General features: G+C 39.4%; 1 protein-coding gene across 1 annotated transcript; it reads left to right on the forward strand.

Moving 5' to 3' along the window:
- Window positions 1-14,967: 14,967 nt before the first annotated feature.
- On the forward strand, window positions 14,968-15,882 carry LOC147627827 (GCN5-related N-acetyltransferase 1, chloroplastic-like). Its single transcript, XM_086814792.1, has one exon. The coding sequence runs from the start codon at window positions 15,035-15,037 to the stop codon at window positions 15,707-15,709; it is 675 nt and encodes a 224-aa protein (XP_086670918.1). The 5' UTR covers window positions 14,968-15,034; the 3' UTR covers window positions 15,710-15,882.
- The last annotated feature ends 4,165 nt before the right edge of the window (window positions 15,883-20,047 follow it).

Raw genomic sequence — 20,047 nt, forward strand, 5'->3', positions numbered from 1 at the left:
AGAGAGTTTAAGTCTGAGAGACTTCTTATTAGGTTTTTTTTAAGGAAAGAGAAAATGTCTCGCCAAGGAAACTTGGATAATGGCATTAAATAAGTCCTTACGAAGCCCGAACAGAACCATTCAAAGGTAAAGGAAAGAATTTGGGAGAAGTAGAGGCTTCGATAGAGTCCATGGATGAGTATTTCCATGTAGTTGGACATAAGGAAAGAAGCAAGTTTGCCCTTACTTGTTTAAAAATCACGAGAAATGCCCGGGTTAGTTGGAAGATTTATTGTCAATCCAACCACTCAAACCAGAATTAGTTGTCATGGGATGCTATTGAAGTATGCTTTCGTGAAAGGTCTTGTCCTCCAAGATTTCGGGAGGATAAAATGAATTATTTTTTGGAGCTAACCCAAGAAGGGAAGACCCTAGAAGAGTAGCAAGTAGCCTCAAGGTGATTCTAGATCTTGAGATGTATATATATATCTTCATTCTCACTTGTGCATAGGCTTAGACGTTGGTGGAGTCCTCACACACACATCTTATGAGTTTTCAAGTCATGGCACCCAATCGCTACATAATTATTATTTACGATCCATAGTAGAATAGTGTCCAAACAAGTCTGTTTTAGGAGAATGAGCTAGTGGCTGTGCCTCATAAAGAAAAGAGGGAAAAGGCATTAGCTTCCATGAACCAAGTGTGAACTTGTTCCATCCTCGATCATGCACATTGAGTGCTATTTGATCGAAGGAATAGATTCCTATTAGAATAATTACATTTCCCTTGTGAGATAGAGTTAGGTATCTTCGTTTGCTCGTATCCGTGTATTTCCAAGAGATCGAGGTGCCTTCAATCAAAGATAAAGGAGACTTAGCTGCCTATCATCAAAAGGATCCCCTTGACCCAGCTAGGGCAGGGACCTTACAATTGGTATTAGATTCGATCTTAGTTCTTGGATTTGTTATTCAACGGTTAACTATTAAGGGATTAAAACAAGTGATTGTTTATCATATGAGGACAAATCAATCATCTCTACTGGCCATAGAAGTGGTTTGAATATCCTCACATGTTGGGACAATCATCCTATGAAATTATGCTTGTATCTTGGGGGTGCACACGTAAGATATTTGTACAATAAATTTGAGAAATAAGATTGGGGAGGAGACCTTTTCAGGAAAAATATAGGGTGATCTAATTAAGAAATCAGTGTGACAACTGAATGACTACAAGGATAGACCAAAACTTTGTTTAAAGAAAGTTTTAGGATATATTTCATTAATTTGTATTTTGTAAATTATTAAGATTATAACTCCATTAAGGAGAGACCTCTGTAAGGTACCAATAAAGGTTTAAATAGTTGACGTGTGAATGCCATCACTGGGATGCTTAACACTAGGACGGTCGTCCGGTTCCTAACCCCATCTCGGAAAAACGTGGGTCTAACTTCGGATGTGTAATTGCCAGAAAAATGAAACTCTCATGTGTATTAATATTGAGTGCCTTCAGATGTGGTGCTACGATAAGTATTTGATAGTTTTGAAATTTTCATGGATGATAGCTTTATGGTAGATGGTAAGGGAAGATTAAATTTTGAATTCTTTTCTTGATGACACTTAGTCCTTTTTTGAAGTTTGTATGATTTTCTTTTTATCTTTATTATCCAATAAGAATAGGAAGCTCAATGACCAAAAAAATAAAATAAAATAATAGTTGAACGAAAATCTCTAGTATTACCAACAAGGGAAACTTGAAAGTTTACCCTTTCATGATTTTATTTTGTGATGGAAGTTCTAGATTAACATGCCACCAAGGATATAAGTAAAGTTAGTCAGCTACTATCGTTCGTCAACGATATAACAAAGAATTATTGCTTCAGCTTATTAGAGAAATCTAAGGAGAGTATTACTCTTCCTATAATATATGAGGTCAGATTTTATGGAGGAGTCGATTTAAATGAATAGACTTATCAGTGTGGATGGAGAGTGTCCCAGCAATTAACCATGTTAAATGTTGTACTTATTATATCATATAGGAAATATCATGAAATTTATTTAGACCAACTAAGTAAAGACCTTTCCTTAAGAAAGAGAATTTGAGTCTGAGAGATTTCTTAGGTTTTTTTTTTAAGAAAGAGAAAATGTCTCACCACCAAGGAAGCTTGGATAATGGCATTAAAGAAGTCCTTATGAAACCCAAACCGGAACCATTCAAAGGTAAAGGAAAGAATTTGGGAGAAGAAGTAGAGGCTTGGATAGAGTCCATGGACAAGTATTTCCATGTAGCTAGACATAATGAAAGAAGCAAGTTTACCCTTACTTGTTTAAAAATCGTGAGAAATGCTCAGGTTAGTTGGAAGAACTATTGTCAATCCAACCACTCAAACCAGAATTAGTTGTCATGGGATGCCATGAAAGTATCCTTTCGTGAAGTGAAAGGTTTTGTCCTCCAAGATTTCAAGAGGATAAAATGAATGATTGTTTGGAGCTAACCCAAGAAGGGAATACCCTAGAAGAATACCACCAAACTTTTGCTAAACTTCTCTGATTTTCCCCAAAGATGGATGAGGTAACTCTTCCATCGATTCATTCAGAAGCTTAATTTTAGAGACCATAATTATGGCCAAAGACTATGATAAAGTTTTTTATATGAAAAGTGTCTAGAAGGAAATGAGTCCTTCCATGTTCATCAACAAGAGGTCCCCTAATTCAAGAGGAACGTCAAGGCCACCCCTAGCTAAGAGGAATTGTGAGTTAAAGCAAAATCAAGGTCAAGAAATAGGGATAACAGGGTTAGAGAGCAGATCACTGACTCGTAAACATCACATCACAACTTTTCAATAAACAAGATGTTTTAGATGTCAACAATAAGGTCATCAAGAGAAACATTACCCTTTCCTATCGAGATCATCCCTGGCCAGATGAGAAGAAAACCCAATCTTTCAGACACCAAGATTAGAAAGAAGAGCTTTCCCTCACCTGTATATCAAGAATAAAGACAACGCAATGAGCTTTTCCATGAGAACAAATGCTTCAGATGTAAACAACATGGCCACATGAGAAAAGATTTCCCTAACTAACCAAGGACCTTTCTCTTCCCAAATCATGGAAAGGGGAAACCCATAGGAAGGGCCTATATCAATCCAAGAGGTGAGAATGAGACCAATACAAAGCCTAGAATATCCAAACTAGGAAGTGATTGCCCAAGTTCTGATTGTTTTGAATAAAGCTAGAGATCATTGATTCTTTAATCAAAGTTTAATTAAGAATATGTTAGGGAGTATGCTAAAGATTAACATAGGGATTGTGTTAAGAAGTATTATAGAGATTATGATAAGATAAGTCAATATTAGATAAAATGGAAAAAATCCCTCAAAATGGGAATGTATTTAAAAAATTTGTTTTGGCCGTAACTTGAACATGCAAACTCCAAATTTGTCCGACAAAGTAGATCTAGATTCTACTTTTCAAGCTCTTTCCAATGATATGTCACATGAATATGTTTTGACAAACTTTTGGATGAGTTTACCATACCCCCACTTTTTTCATGGGAATGGGATTTTCCCACTTTATCTAATATTGACTTAGATTATAAACGAGAGACTTAGAAATTTTAATATAGATTATACATATGATGGCTTAAAGATAGCCAAATTCAACAAGTGTTTCTATGAGTAAATAGAAGTTGATTGGTGCAAGATTCATGTGAAGAAAGGTATTCTAGGAGACAATGCTAAGGTTATGCATCTTGCTATCATAGGTTAGATCGCATAAAGAATTAATCCCCTTACGTTTGTCCATGTCAATTTGTGAAGTACCATATCACAAGGGGTAATGGAATAAGGAATTCATAAGGTAGGATTAAGGGGTTCATATCATATGAGAGTATATGGATGCATGAACTTAGGATAATAAGGCCAATTAACTTTAGAATAATAAAGACATTTTGGGAGCTTAGCAAAATTAGCTAGACATATCAAAGACAAGACTCTTAGGAAAAATGTTTAGATAAAAGAAAATTTTTACCCAGTGGGAACATCACTTTGGGAGAGAGAGGAGGATTTACTTAGAGATTACCCCAGCTCACGAGATGAGGACATCTCGAATCTTTTAAGTGGGGGAGAATGTAAGATCCCTCGCAAGCCATGTAACGATTCTCTTTTAATATAGGTTTCAAGAAGAAAGAGAGTGTACTTCGAGAGAGACTATAAGGCTAGAAACGTTACGAAAGTGATAGAGTAAAAATATTAGTTCCAAAAATCCGAAAAGAAATAAAAAGATAAGAATAGATCTATTAAGAGATAAATATATCCATAAATAGAATTTCTAATTTCGGTCATAGGAGGTCATATTTAGAGTACTTGTACATATTTAGAGTCCATGCACACTAAAAATATGAAAAATTAACGCGTTTTTAAAGATGGTGCGTTTGCGGCTATATACAGATGTTTTTGCCTATTCTACCTGCGCTAGCTTGTAGACCAAATGATTTTCAGTTCTTTTGACTCGCTACATGACTATATTCTGAGTTTTTATCAGAACAGAGTTATGACTGAAATAATTTTCTGGTTCTATCAGGGTCTCTACACAAGGAAACTAATTGTAGGAAGGCAGCAAGTAGCCTCAAGGTGATTCTAAACCTTAAGATGTATATATATATCTTCATTCTCTCTTGTGCATACGCTTAGACGCTAGTGGAGTCCTCACACACATCATTTTCAGCAAAGAGTTGCTGTAATTACATGGAGTTAAGCATTAGGTACACTTTTTCTTAATCTTATGAGTTTTCAAGTCACGTTACCCAAACCCGCACGTGAGAATGCGAGTAACATCGCGGGACTAAGCAATGTCTCTGCTGGACCAAGTAACGCGGCTGTGCAGGCACTGTCGCCGTCGCGTCAATATCGTCCAGGTTAGAAACGCTCTTTAAGTTTTGCATAAACCATTGCATTACGCGACCTAGTAAGATTAGGAAGTCCTACACAAAAAATTGCCTTAAAAAAGAACAAGAAGGATGTATCCTCCATGAAACAACGACAAATATCTTAATAAAGAATGTCTTATCGCAATCTCAAGTTGAAAAGATTGTTTTCTCTTGTTTATTGTGAATGTGATGGAATTGTATTTTCTCTTGTTTGATTGGTTGTCGCCAATCGATCGGGTGTCGCCGATCTTATGAGGTTTGATTGGTTGTCGCCAATCGATTGGTTGTCGTCGATCCACCCTAAAGGTATCCTCCCGCTTTGGGGGACAACTGACTAGATGCTCGAAGTTGGACCCATCTAGGTGGATGAACTGCTTGCTTCCAGGTGCGAGGGGCAAGTGGTGCAAATAAAATCCAGCTAAGGGGCACACCCCTAGAGGGGGCAGGTGGGACTCAATGTCACCGCCACGCCGAGGATGAGGGGACTAGGGACCCACTTAGTAGTCCTCACCACCAAGAGGGTGAGTGATGTTCGGAGTTCTAGACCCCTCCAGGAATAATTGGTACCACAGGACCCATGTTGCCCATGTTGGTTCAAGGGTTGCCCTAGGAGCATGTGAATAATGTAATAAGTGATAATGTTATGAATGTGTTTGAAGATCCATTTGTTTTCAACTGTTTTGGAAGAACTATCTTAATGAATCGGTGACGGGAAATAATTAAAGCACCTATTTTCATATGTTTCACAATGTGGTAGGACCTAATAAAATAACAAAAATGATTGGGTGCGTGGGTGGAAAGTGGGTGGATGGATGCCCCGATGGCACCATCCTATGGATGGGTGGACCCGATGAGTCAGGTAACTTTCCAACATAATTATTATTTACGATCCGTATAATAGAATAGCGCCCAAACAAGTCCGTTTTAGGAGAACGAGCTAGTGGTCTTGCCTCATAAAGAAAAGAGGCAAAAGGTGTTAGCTTCCATGAACCAAGTGTGAACTTGTTCTATCCTCGATCACGCACATTGAGTGCCATTTGATCGGAGGAATAGATTCCTATTAGAATAATTATGTTTCCCCTATGAGATAGAGTTAGGTCTCTTCATTTGCTTGTATCCTCATATTTCCAAGCGATCGAGGTGTCGTCAATCGAAGACAAAGGGGACTTAGCTGCCTATCAAAAGGATCCCCTTTTATCAATTAGTGCCCAGTGCAGATTTTTCAAGTCTCTGAGTACTCGAGAGGCCATGGAAAATCCTGCTCTTCCCCATGCCATCGTACCCAAACATGCTTTAATGGTGACCAAACTTTGTGAGCATGCGGGGAGGGACCCCCCCACATGCTCGCAAAATTTGGTCACTATCGGAGTATGTTTGGGTTATCAATTAGAACCTAGTGCAGATTTTTAAAGTCTCTTAGTGCTCGTCTCGAGAGGCCATGGAAAACCCGCTTCTCGCCATGCCATCATACCCAAACATGCTCCGATGGTGACACTACTTTGCGTGCATGTGGGGAGGGACAAAATCCACACTGGGCGCTAATTGATAACCCAAATATGCTCCGATGTTGACCAAACTTTGCGAGAATTTGGGGAGAGATCCCCCCACATTCTCGGAAAGTTTAGTCACTATCAGAGCATGTTTGGGTTATCAATTAGTGCCGAGTGTAGATTTTTGAAGTCTCTTAGTGCTCGAGAGGTCATGGAAAATCCCGCTCTTCCCCATGCCATTGTACCCAAACAGGCTCCAAGGTTAACCAAACTTTGTGTGCATGTGGGGGGGGACCACATGCTCGCAAAGTTTGGTCACAATCCGAGCATGTTTGGGTTATCAATTAGCACCCAGTGCAAATTTTTTAAGTCTCTTAGTGCTCGAGAGGCCATGGAAAATCCCACTCATGACCTCTATTATGGCTCACCCTAACCCCTCTTGAAACACATCCAACAAGAGATTACCTGGTGAACTGCAACAACTGTCATGTGAGGATCTTTCCAATGGCCGAGCTTGTAACCCTTGAGGTCTCCAAGCTCTAGAACTCCTTGAGAAGTAATTCCACCATGCCTCTTGCGAGCGTTGTCACACCGTCGTTGTGTTGCACTACGGGTACTCGTCCCTCCTCTCATCTCACTCACACACACTCACTACTAGCATGTATTAGAGAGAGAGATTAGCAAGAGAAAGACTCAATTGCACAATGGGAGAGTATTTTGTATTATGAGAGAAATTCACTTATATACATGGCCATAAGTATTCACACTCACTTAAACTATGGGCGTCCGGGAACTTTAGGCTCATAAGAGGCCTAATGCTATTACAATGACTACTCTCATAATATATCCATGAAGTACAACACTTGGTACTTCATCCTAACTTGCTACCACACGCTCTTGAAGTGGGAATCACCTTAAGTATTCCATCAGACCATTACGGACGCCCATCCAAGTGGTAGCTTTGGACACCATTGCTTTATATCTTGAACGTATGACCCTTTGGTAGCTACCTTGACTCCTTGATGTAAAATAATGGTGTTAGCTCTTATTAACCGTAGGAATGAGTTAACATTCCCCTCTTCCTGATGGTGATCACGTCCTCGATTGTGAGATCACGTTGAAGACCTTTGTGTGGGAAGAATGGACAAGCTTTGTCGATGGTTTGATGTTGAGTGACGTTCAATGGTCTTCATTCCTCGCCGAAGGAATAAGAAAAGCTAGTTAGTGAATGAAAAGGTTAGTAGTTTATTGGGAATTCCTAATGGGGTGGGGGGATGGGGTTTTTTGCAAGTGATTGCATTTGTATATTTTTTGTGAGTTTTTTTTCTTTCTTTCTTTGTTTGTTTGTTTTTTGCTCACTTTGTTTTTGGCCATCATAAGTAAGGTTACATGTGGTTTTATGTTAGTTGGGGACGCTAAGAGATGTTAATAATGGCAGAGAAGAGAGGGAAGGATTAGGAGGAACGTAAAAATACTCATCAGAATGAGATGGTGATTCTTAGTTCCTCATTTGATTCATTGAAGCGACATTCATCATTTGAAGAAATTGGCCTTCAATGAAGTCCTTTTGTGTGGTAGGATTCTTCTCAAATGTTGTTGAGTAGGACCTATTCTTGCATGCTTCTTTCCATGTGCTATTTATGTTTTTATGTATATTTAAGTGCTCTTAGGAAGCATATATACATGAAGTACAAGAAGTGAGTCATATAGACTCTTATTGAACTGCTATGTGTTGAAGTAGCCACTTGTTGGTGAGGATTGAAAGAATTACGTCGACTTGCGAGAATAATATAGATATCTTCACTAATAAGTATTGAAGATAATTGATTTGTGAAGATGGTAGCTTCCTTTGGAGACGTTTGTAATTTGAAGGAAAATTCCAGGCGATGGGTTGTACCATTGACTAGGATTTCATCCACCATGCCCCCTTCCATCCAGAGATGTACTTGGAAGTTGTCGATGGTGGTGAGGCTTTGGTGCAAATGTCCTCCAGCGCATGAGTATGGATATGCACTCATGGAGCAGTTGCTACATTCACTTAGCCAAACGAATAGTAAGCTATAAGCTTAACCAAATATAATGGAGCAGTTGCTACATTCACTTAGCCAAACGAATAGTAAGCTATAAGCTTAACCAAATATAATGGCTATTTAAGATCCTTGTTTTTTGGGAGTTGCTTGTGATATTCTACCACTTCTAGGTAGGCCATATGTGTGACTCCCTTGTGTTTGTGTAAAAAAAAAAACAACTACCACCTTATGAGCAACAGGTTCTTGTGGCTACTCTCCTTTTTGAGAGAATAGGTTCTTATGTCTCCCGCATAGCTTCTGAACTTACACTTCACATCTAGAGGGGTGAAAAGAGCATTGTGAGTTTGTCTTTGATGTGCTCATAAGTCTTCGTTGTGCAGACGTGGGAATTGATTCTTGAATTTTTGGCTCAAATGTTGTCAAGGTGGTAGGTAAGACTACTAGTTTGTTACCATTAGGGTTGCTTAAACACACAAGCTCTTGTGTAGGTGTAATCACCATCGGACGATGTTTGGGTACGAGGTCCCCCCCACATGCTCGCAAAGTTTGGTCACCATCGGACGATGTTTGGGTACGATGGCATGGGGAAGAGCGGGATTTTCCATGACCTCTCGAGCACCAAGAGACTTGAAGAATCCGCACTGGGTTCTAATTGATAACCCAAACATACTCTGATGCTCACAAAGTTTGGTCACCATCGGAGCATGTTTGGGTACAATGACATAGGAAAGATTAGGATTTTCCATGGCCTCTTGAGCACTAAGAGACTTGAAAAATCCGCATTGGGTGCTAATTGATAACCCAAACATCGTCCAATGGGTGGTGACCAAACTTTATGAGCATGTGGGGGGGACCCTCCCCACATGCTCGCAAAGTAGGGTCACCAACAGAGCATGTTTGAGTACGCGGGCATGGGGAAGACCGAGATTTTCCATGAGAGACTTGAAAAATCCTACACATAAAGTTTTTTAATTCAAGGATTTTTTCTACACGTAAAATATTTTCAAGAAATATTACATTCAAAAAATCAATTTTCTAAAATAAAATAACATGAACTTTTAAAAATATATTATTTATCTAATTTTAAAAATATAATCCTTTAAAATTTATGATTTTAAATTCTTTTATATTAATAATTTATAAATTTTTTATTCTTTAAAATTCTAAATTTTATTTCTCTTTTTGGAAATTACTAAAAATATACTAAATTAACTTTCTCAAAACTATATTTTTGAAAAAAATGGGAAGGTGGAAAGGAGGTGCCACATGTCAGCAAGCGTACATGCCACATGGTATTTACTTGACATGTGGCACTATTATGGCTGATGTGGCATGCCATGTCACCAAGTGTGAGAAGATGTGGCATTAATGATGACTAGGATGATGAGGTGGGAAGTCAACTAGGTTGACCATGTTGACATGGAGGGTGGAGGTGGCAAGGTGATGTGGCATGGTGCTTATGTGGATCCTCTCGATGCTAATGTGGACATAAATTGGCATGCACATATAAGATTTGTGCCCACCCAAGCCTCACACATGGCATGATATCTAGGCTTGAACATTACCAAGCCTAGATTTCCAAACCTAACCAAGATTGGTTTTAGACTTGAAAAGGGGAGAGTGGACACAATATGGAAATTTTCACTTGGGAGGATTGAAAATGGACCTTCCCATACTCAAATTAAGCCAATTTTTTTAAATAAATTCATGGTAACAAGTATATTGATTCCTAGAGTTTTTAGATTGAAAATTTCAATATTTGATTTTCTAGAATTAAATTACAATTGATTTAATGGGCCTCTCACAACAACCATACAAATTTTACAAAATAAATGTACAAAAATCCAACCGTGTGAGAAAAATCAAGATCATGTTCATATATAGCACGTATAGCATCAAAAGTTTGGGAACCAAAATTGTATACAAGCCCTATGTCGGAGTTGGACAAGTACGCTAAATGTGAGTAAATTGCCTATAACTTTACATTATTACTCATATGATGTTCCCACTTTGCATATCATAAATTCACATAACATAGAGCTTAACTTGATTTATCGAGTAATTTTTGATGTGTTCTACTATTTTCTATATTATTTAAAAGACATTAGAATTATTAAAAACATACTATTTTGTCCTCTCACCACATCTACCATTTAAAATGCTCAATTTGTATGGATTTGGTGATGATTAGATTGGGGAAGATTAGTAGAATGTGTATCTAATGGATGGTTGAAAGTCATCCTTCCATTGCTAATATTGTTGATTACCATTATTTTGATGCTATGTGTGCTACTACATATGAACATGATCCTAATTTTTCTCATGGATATATTAAGTAGACATCCTTCCATTGCTAATATTTCTGTTATTGATTTTCATACTTTTGATGCTATGCATGCTACATATGAACATGATCCTGATTTTTCTCACAGATGGTTAAAAGGAAAATCTAATCAGTACTTACATGTTGATAACTATTCATACAATGATGGATTTCTTCTCTTTGAAAAGTATTTATGCATTATTCTTCCATTTAAATAATTATTTTTTGAAGAACTGCATAATCCTCCTTACATAGGTCATCAAGGCAAAGCACAGTAGATAATTTTTGGTGGCCTAATGTAAAGAATGATGTTTCTAAAGTTGTTTTTGAATGTATTGTTTGTCAAAGAGTTGTATCATGGAAAATAGCATGGCTTACTCATGCCATTACCTATTGTTTATGGCCCTTGGGAAGAAATTTCTATGAATTTTATTACTTGTTTGGCTATTACTTCTATGTGAAATGATATGCTTTGGAATATTGTTGATAGATTTAGTAAGCAAGCATATATTTATTACAATCATAGATTTAGTAAGCAAGCATATATTTATTGCATGCAAAAAGACATTGTCTGCTCCATATGCTAGACATCTTTTCATTAAGCATGTTTTTACACATCATGGTTTGCCTAAAGTTATGTTATCTAATTGTGATTCCATACTTTGTAATAAATTTTGGATTGGTTTATTTTCTAATCTTGGATTTAAAACTAATTTCATATCTACTTTTTATCTTGAGAGTAATGGATAGTTTGAAGCGACCAAAAGCACCATTCTAGACTTATTAAGGTCCTACACCATTTCTAGACCAAGCACTTCAGACCAACACCTTCATTTGATATAGTTTGCTTACAATAATATACCACACTCTGCTATGGGCAAAGCTCCTTTTGAAGTCGTGTATGGTAAGAAATTACTGATACTTTCTTCTCGACTTTGACATATTGTACCTGCAGCAACATCAGATGATTTTACTAGAGACCATATGTGCACTCTTTGACAGATACATGAATATGCAATCCAAGCCAGTAAGGCGATGACTTTTCAAGAAGGTAATTATGTTTGGCTTTGTGTAGAAAATAGAACATTGAAAAACACCCTACAATTAATATAGCTCCTCATTTTTATGTATCTAGTCTATGATGACCCTCTATGGCTATAAGAAGATCGCAAAACCTAAAATTATCTTAGACCATGAGCAGACAACAATAAAAAGTTGAAATATTTACATAGAAATTTAGTGAACTATAAAGGCCACTCCATTGAACAAGTATAATGGCTTCTTGATCATGCCCTTACTGTCTATCCATCCTTGATTACATCTTATATTCATACTCACCCATGATTATTTCAGCTTTTGTGATAACTGAGGACAGTTGCTTTTTACCTCTCCGGGCATGTTATGAGCAGTAAATTCATGGAATTTAATATTCTCGTGCTTATTTATAAATTCTCCTGGATAGGTTTAGATTGGGATGCCTTTCTAAATTTGGGTGATCTAGCTTACTTTGCACATATACAGGTGATTCCATACATGCATGAGAGTATGGGTTACATTGTCTTAATTTATTGAGTTAAGTATAGTTATTTTTTAAAAATTATTAATGATTGGCAAAGTTGATGTAAATGTAGATTCTTGAGTGGATAATAACAGAGGTGAGCTAGTGATAGTCAAGAAGATTTTGAGATGCCCAACTTTACGTGTCGATAAATGACTACTTGATTTTATGTAGCACACATCATTTGTTCCATTTTGGGTGGCATTCATATTTGTTGGTAGAGAATATATTTATTTGGACATATAAACGCTTCCTTACGGATATTTGATTTTATTACAAAGGTTATAGATATTCAAAGGTTAATAGCTCACACCTATTTTGAGTAGATAGACTTGCATGTTCAATAAAGCAAGCTATTTCTATTTGAAGTCGACATATTTGCAAAACTAGAAGTTATTTTGAGTCATATAAGCTATTTCAAGTGAATATGATTAAAAATACATGAAGAGGAAGCATATTCTCACTCTTGTGAGAACCCAATCTTGATTTTGAGACACTCTACTTTGGGTGCGGGTAGATTACTACTTGATTTTGTGCACCACACGTCATTTATTCCATTTTAGCTTGCATTCATATTTGTTGGCGGGAAAATATATTTATTTGGACATATAAAAGCTTCCTTATGGACATTTGATTTTACTACAAAAGTTATACATATTCATATGGTTAAGAGTTCACACCTATTTTGAGTAGATACTCTTGCACGTTTAATAAAGCAAGCTATTTTTGTTTGATGTCAATATCTTTGTAAAAGTATTTTGAGTCCCACAATCTATTTCAAGTGAATATGATTAAAAATACAAGAAAAGGAAGTATGGGCTCACTCTTGTGAGGGAAAATTAGACCAAATCTTGTGTATTGATTCTTTTAATTATGTGTTTGCAAGTACTTTTCTTTGTGATTTAAATTACTGGGTAATTTAGTCTTCCAACATTGGTAGACTTTACTCGTGGACACTTTATCCTAAGATTACGGGAGCTGAACGGGGACCAAGATGAGCTCCGATGGCTATGGGAGGTAAGAAAATTGCGTAGAAGCCTCTAGTTCATCTCCATGTTCTGAGTCTACAGCGCAAACAATGGCACCAACTCACCATGGATCTACACGGTTATGTTATGATGGCCACCCCGTGTATGTATATATATATGCCTATATAGATACAGGACCAGCCCCTTTTCCACACAATTCATCAATCACCACTATAAGTTTACTCCCTAGCTTCTAGTAGCATATAGCCTCCATCTTAGTAACTCTATCAACCATCGAAACTCCCTTCATAGGAGCATATGGGTGTGGGGCTTTGCCATCTATTATATCACTTCGGTTATATAATATTCTTCTCTATCTCTATTATTGTGTAATTTGAGTTTTAAAATATTGTGCTCTACAATTATGAGTGTACTCTTGTATACGCCGCATATTGTATCCTCCTACATGATCAGAGCTCCAGGTTGATAGTATACAACTTCGTTGCTAATTGTTGTCTTTCCTTAGGAGAAATGGCATCTTCGGTAAGACCTTGCCACCACCACCATTTGATGATGATGAAAAGCTTAATGACACCATTTATTCACTCTGGAAGTTCAAGCTTGAGACTATTCTTTCCTCATATGAGCTTTGAGACACCATCAATTGTGTTGATGTTCAATCCACCAACAAGGGATGCAGACAACAACCTTGTATCACTTGTTTTGTAGCCAGCCTTGTCCAAGCTTGGAGATGAAAGGATGCATATGCTCTCTGCACCATTGTCACTATAGCATCATGGAAGATAGCATGCTAACCATAGTTCAACATATCTTTACAAACTACATAGAATCATGGGCTTTGTTACAGAGTTAGGTATAAGACCACAAATCCCTCAAGGATTCATAATCTCAAAAATCAACTTTAACAAGAGAAGATGAATGAAGGTGAAATGGTGAAGGTATTTCTCACCAAAATCAAAGATCTTTGTCACTAGATGGCTATAATTAGAATGAGTGTGCTCCCCTAGATCTCGTTTGTCAATGTCTAAGGTTATTATGACCGTCTAAGTATGATAGTTTTATTACATCTTTGAATGTTGGTGTTAGGCCTACTCCCCTCATACTTGAGAAGTTCAGCTGATTACTTTAGGAAGAGGAGATGCTAACCAAGGAAGAAGAGTTTCTCTCTAACTTTTTTTTTTTTTTTGGGGGAAAGGGAGGGCTTTTTTTGGGGGGGGGGGGCGGTGGGTGGCAGGGCGTTTGTAGGGAGCATCTCATCTTCCATGTGGATAAACGTGGAATGGGTCCTAAAGTAATTTCTCACATATGCCCAGTGGAAAGTCAACCACCCTCGGGCACAACAGAGGAGGATAACAATTCATTGATCCAAGGGACTACATAGTCATAGTTCATCCAGGAGTACGACCTAAGTGATGTAAGCCCTAAATGATCACCACATGTGGAGAGAGTACATGGCTTCGCCAAGACAAGTAAACATTGACCCAAGGTTCATGCGTATCAAAAGATGACTCACATGTCTTAGCACGGTGCCATCTATCTATCTTTAGCTCTTCATGTGTTGGCAACCACTACCCTTGCACCATCATGCTCTCCCTTTCCATGTACACTCTGACAAGGAAAAGGAGCCAGTCATGGAGCCTCGGGACTAGATGTACACTCCAATTTCCAACCTATAGCTTTTGGGCGGCTCGTCAAAATCAAGGCTTCTTAGTGTGTGTGGAGGTGGTCTATTGTCTAGCAAGATGGCCACGCGTGTGGCACTCTCGTCTTCTTCTTCTTCTTGCCTCTTCGCATCACCTGATTACCAAAACCTCGCATTTGGGTCCTCTCAAAGCACATCGGTTAACCTCTCGCACACTCTGACAAGGAAAAGGAGCCAATTTTGTAAGCCATGGAGCTCCCCGATGACGCCCAATTGCTCCTCTGCGTCAATTGCTGAAGCTTTTGGAGTGACAGAAACGGGCCAGTTCAGCATAAGCGACGAAACCCTACTGTCTAGAGGCTTTCAGCTGCACTGCACGCTGCAAGGTATTGATCTGGACCAGCTCAACTCTCTGTTTGTGAAAGTAGGGTTTCCAAGGCGCCAGAAGGAGAAGCTAGACAGGGCGCTGCAACACACTTCATCACTGCGTTGGCTCGAAGAGGTAAAATCCCATAACCTTGTTGCATTTGCAAGGGCCACAGGGGATGATGTCTTCAATGCCATCATATGGGATGTGGTTGTGGACCCATCCTACCAGGGCCTTGGCTTAGGTAAAGCTGTCATGGAAAGACTCATGGTAGACCTCTTACGGAAAGGCATCACTAATATTAGCCTATACGCTGAACCCAATGTAGTTGGCTTCTATAAACCCCTTGGTTATATTGCTGATCCCCAAGGTATCAGAGCCATGGCCTACTCTAGAAGAGGGAAATGATTACTGTTAAGATCTTGTTTTGATAGCATCACAGTCCCATTAAACTCTCGGATCTTTTGTTGTAAATTATACTGAAAAATTGGGTGACCAGACATTGCCTGCCTGCCTGCCCACTCCGATTGTAGAGTCTGTGGACTGTATTTTTTATTTAAAAAAAGTCTTATTTTCTGGTGTAGGATAGCCTATGACGCTAGAGAGAGAGAGAGAGAGAGAGAGAGAGAGAGAGAGAGAGAGAACTTTTAGCATGCACAGGAAGTCAAAGTATGGCCTATTGTCTTGGGACTAGGATGTCCTAGGTTCAAACCCCCACTCGGTGGCATTGCCTACGGGCAGAAAAAAGTGTCTATGGGTGCTGAAATGCAACTGCGGGCAGTGAAAAGCGGTAACTATGGGAGGATCTTAGGCCTAAGGCCAATTGGAAAAAAGAAACATATGACCTATTGGACCAAAACAAGGCAGACAATAAAAGAAAATAGAGAAGAAAAGAAAAGAAACAAAGCTAGAGGCTTACAAGCTTACTAGAGCCCGACACAATAACATTACTTGGAATTCGAGGTCGATTGGCTTTAGATGGAGCATTGCACATTTCCCTCCTTTTAACGCCCCTTTAACCTTCTGTAGCTCCATGCTTTTCTGCCTAAGTTGTCCCTAAGTGAATATTAGAATCCATAATTGCATTCCATACTTGCACTTGACCTTGTGGTCGATTTGCTTTAGATTCTTGAACTCCCTAGTAAGGGCTCGTCCCTCTTGGGAGCATTGCTGGTTTCCTTCCTTTTCATGGCCCTTTAACCTTCTATAGCTCAATGCCTTTCTGCCTAAGTTGTGTGTAAGTGAATATTGAAACATAATTGCATTCCGTACTCGTACTCAAGTTCGCGATGATCGGTACAATATTTTGCACACTGCACATGTACCGTAGGGGCGCTTTGTACACCATACAAAATGCGCAAGCTTCTATGTAGATTTTAAAGTTTCTGTTTGCCCTAGACCTTATTAGACGGCCTTTATTCCTCATCCATGCATCCCATTTGCTTTCCCATACCACTTGCACACAAGTTTGTTGGAAGATCGTGGCCTGGCCGCCTACATCCTACATGCATAGAGTCCCAAACAATGGAAGCATCTAAGTAATAGAAGACTAGGGCCATTCTCATCCCTCCTCCTCCAATTTTTGTGGCTTGGAAGGGATTAGAGTGGTGGAGATTAAGCGTGCAATGGCGTGAACACTACTGGGATGGGTGACCTCCTAGATAGTGGCCCCCAATTTCCAACATAGTATCAGAACCAGTGGCGCGGGTCAACTTGCCAATTCCTCTCAATGGAGCTGAACAAAGGCCGAATGCGTGTATGAGCGGATGGACAAGCTTGTTGACATGCCAGGTGTAATCACGGGCCCAAAAGAAGGCTGTGTGTTTAAATCCAAAGGGTACCAACCATGACATCACTGACAGTGCGAGAAGCCTGTGAGCCCCGTATCATCAGAGCCTTTGCTAGCCACGGAGGGAGGGTGTTGGAAGCAGTCACAGGAAACGGCCGTTTCAGTCCCTAGAAACGCGTTTCTCTGTTTCAAGACTCCATCCATTTCCATGGCCGTTTCTCGTTTCCCAAGTGATGTTGTCACAGGAAACGGCCGTTTCCACCCCTAAAAACTCGTTTCCCTGTTTCCATTCCTCAAAGGTTTCTGTTCCCGTTTCTCGTTTCAGGTGACTATGGTTGGAAGGTCGTGGCCTAGCCCGCCTACATCCTACTTGCATAGAGTCCCAAGCAATGGAATCATCTACAAGTAATAGAAGACTAGGGCCATTCTCATCCCTCCACTAATTTTTGTGCCTTGGAAGGGATTAGAGTGGTGGAGGTTAAGCGCGCAGTAGCATGAACACTATTGGGATGGGTGACCTCCTGGGAAGTGGCCCCCAATTTCCAACAAAGTTTTTGTTTGCCCTAGACGTTATTAGGCAGCCCCTATTCCTCATCCATGCATCCCATACCATTTTTACATGTTGTGTTTTGAAATGTTTTCAATACACCAAATTTAATATTTAATATTGTTCAAACTAGAAAAAGAGTGTCATACTTAACATGCCTTGTCTTATCAATACTCTTCATACTTGTATTGAACACGTTTTGTAAACTGCCGAGCAATCATGTTTTGGTGCTTGTTAGTGTCAACTGCACAGGCATTACGCTAATCTATGAGCTGTTGGCGCATGCGCGCACGAGAGAGAGAGAGAGAGAGAGAGAGAGAGGGCAGACTGCCAAGTATAAATGTTTAAGTTGAAAGTAACATAATTTGCATGAAGTAAGACCAGTTTAAATGGCGTATGAGGCAAAAGTAGTATGATATATATAGAGCACTGAAGTAGGGGATGCCTGGAGTGAGCTACTAACAAGTGTATTGTGAAGCATTAATGAATGTGAAGGTGCAAGTCACTATGTCAGAGCAATTGGATAGTGAGCTATTAACAAGTGTATTGTGAAGCATTAACGAATGTGAAGGTGCAATTCACACTGTTAGAGCAATTGGATTATCAAGATGCTTGAGAACTGTTGAATTCATGTTCTGCCAGGCATCGGAATTTACTCTCACATGCATTTTTACTCCCCTGTAAATGGCCATGAGAAATGAGTTGTGATGTATCAATTAGAGGAGCAAGGGAAGGAAACAAGGGGCTGGAGGTTAATCAGCTTGGCAAACTCAACTTTTCTTGCAAAAATGGAACACAACCTCCCCTCTTTTTTCTCTTCTTTCCTTCTACCTACGCCTGCTGTGCCCCATATATGCTTCTGCAGCTGTGAGAGCAAAAGGGAAAAAGCTTGGCAGTGGAACTTTTAAAGAGTCATACCACTCATGCAAACACACGATTCCTTAACTATTTGTTGATGCAAAAAAAAGAGCAGAATGTACTGCAAGGCTCAAACTTAAAAGCCTTGCTATGCCCTGGCACCATTCGTTTCATCCTTGCCATAAAAGCTGGTGCCAAGCTCAAAAATCTCTGATGCTCTACCCTCAAGCCTACAATGCTCTGTCATCAAGTAGATTTCTTTTTTATTTATTGCCTCTCTGATGCTCTACCCTCTAGGTTGTGGATTCCAACTCTTTCTAGAGCTCAGAAGGGTGGTCCTCGTTTTGAATGCACTTCAGTATACACATCCTCAGCCCAAAACACTTTTGTTGAAATGGTTGTTAACCCCTAAATGTAGGTTGTGTGCAGTATTGTATGAAACATTTAACATGTGAACGTGAAAGTTCCAACCCTGAAATGCTTAGCTCCATGTTTTTTTGCTTGATCTTTAGTTAATGTGTACTGGAGAGTTGAGATGTAACATGCATGTGTAAGCTTAGTCGTGCATTCTTTAAGATTTTTTTCATTTAATGTGCATATCAAACAAAAAGGGGTGCATTTAACATAGATATCTCTGATCATCAATACTGTCTGAATTTGTATTGTAAGCCGCATATTCAATGTTCTTATCCAGTATGATTCCCTCTCAAGTAACAGTGTGTTGGTTAAAGAAAGTGGATCACATCCTTGGTGTTTCCGCTCTTGAAGGGTGGCCAGGCACTGGGGGAGGGCTGTGGAAGGGCATTCCAGAGTGTCACTTGAGCCTCACAGATGGAATTCAATTAGGAACAAGGAGCGCGAGGTTAGAAAGTCTGACATGTATGGTCTGCACCCTGTAAGCCAGGTATTGAATGTCCTGTAGGGCTTACAGATCCCCTTAATGGCCTCCTGTCCGAGGAGCAGTTTAAACCTGCAGTCCCAAAGTGAAGCTAATGGTGGCGAGTGGGTACGGTGATCAATAACTCTCAACAGTGTAACTGCCATGAAAAAATAGCCACATAGGAGTTGCAGGGAGGAGTGGCTTTTCCCACTTGCAGTAACTGACTCATGGTTAGCTGGCATGGAGGAAAGCCGACTAGGGGCTCCCTCTTTGTTGCATGCCTAGAACAATGAACTTGTGAAGAAGATCCTGGCTGAAAAATTTAGGATCCATGGTGCTGAGATCTGTCACCCCCTTTTATGTGAGGCAAAATGGGGTCCTTTAGTAGACTTTTGCTCTGACATCTGGTTGTCATCTCCCCTAGACTAGGGATGGTTTTGGATTATGTGCTTGAGCTCTTCAATGCTAAAGTTGGAGAAGGATGTAGTGGTGAGGGGATGTTGGTTGATCCCTCTCAATATTGTGGGATATTGCTGCTGCTGTGTTGGGAGGTGGAATAAGAACAAAAAGGAACCTCTAAGAATGCACAGGACCAATATGTATCTCATAACTCCCATGATACATGGAGGTGTGTGCCAAGTGTCAAGTGGCTTGCAAGTGATCGACCTGAAA

The sequence above is a fragment of the Cibotium barometz genome, chromosome 20, assembly GCF_041138505.1.
Source record: "Cibotium barometz isolate CiBa-2024 chromosome 20, ASM4113850v1, whole genome shotgun sequence".
In the NCBI taxonomy this organism is placed as follows: domain Eukaryota; kingdom Viridiplantae; phylum Streptophyta; class Polypodiopsida; order Cyatheales; family Cibotiaceae; genus Cibotium; species Cibotium barometz.

What these genes read in the sequence shown, in the direction of transcription:
- LOC147627827 (XM_086814792.1), top strand. Translation starts at nt 15,035, where the DNA reads ATGGCCACGCGTGTGGCACTCTCGTCTTCTTCTTCTTCTTGCCTCTTC.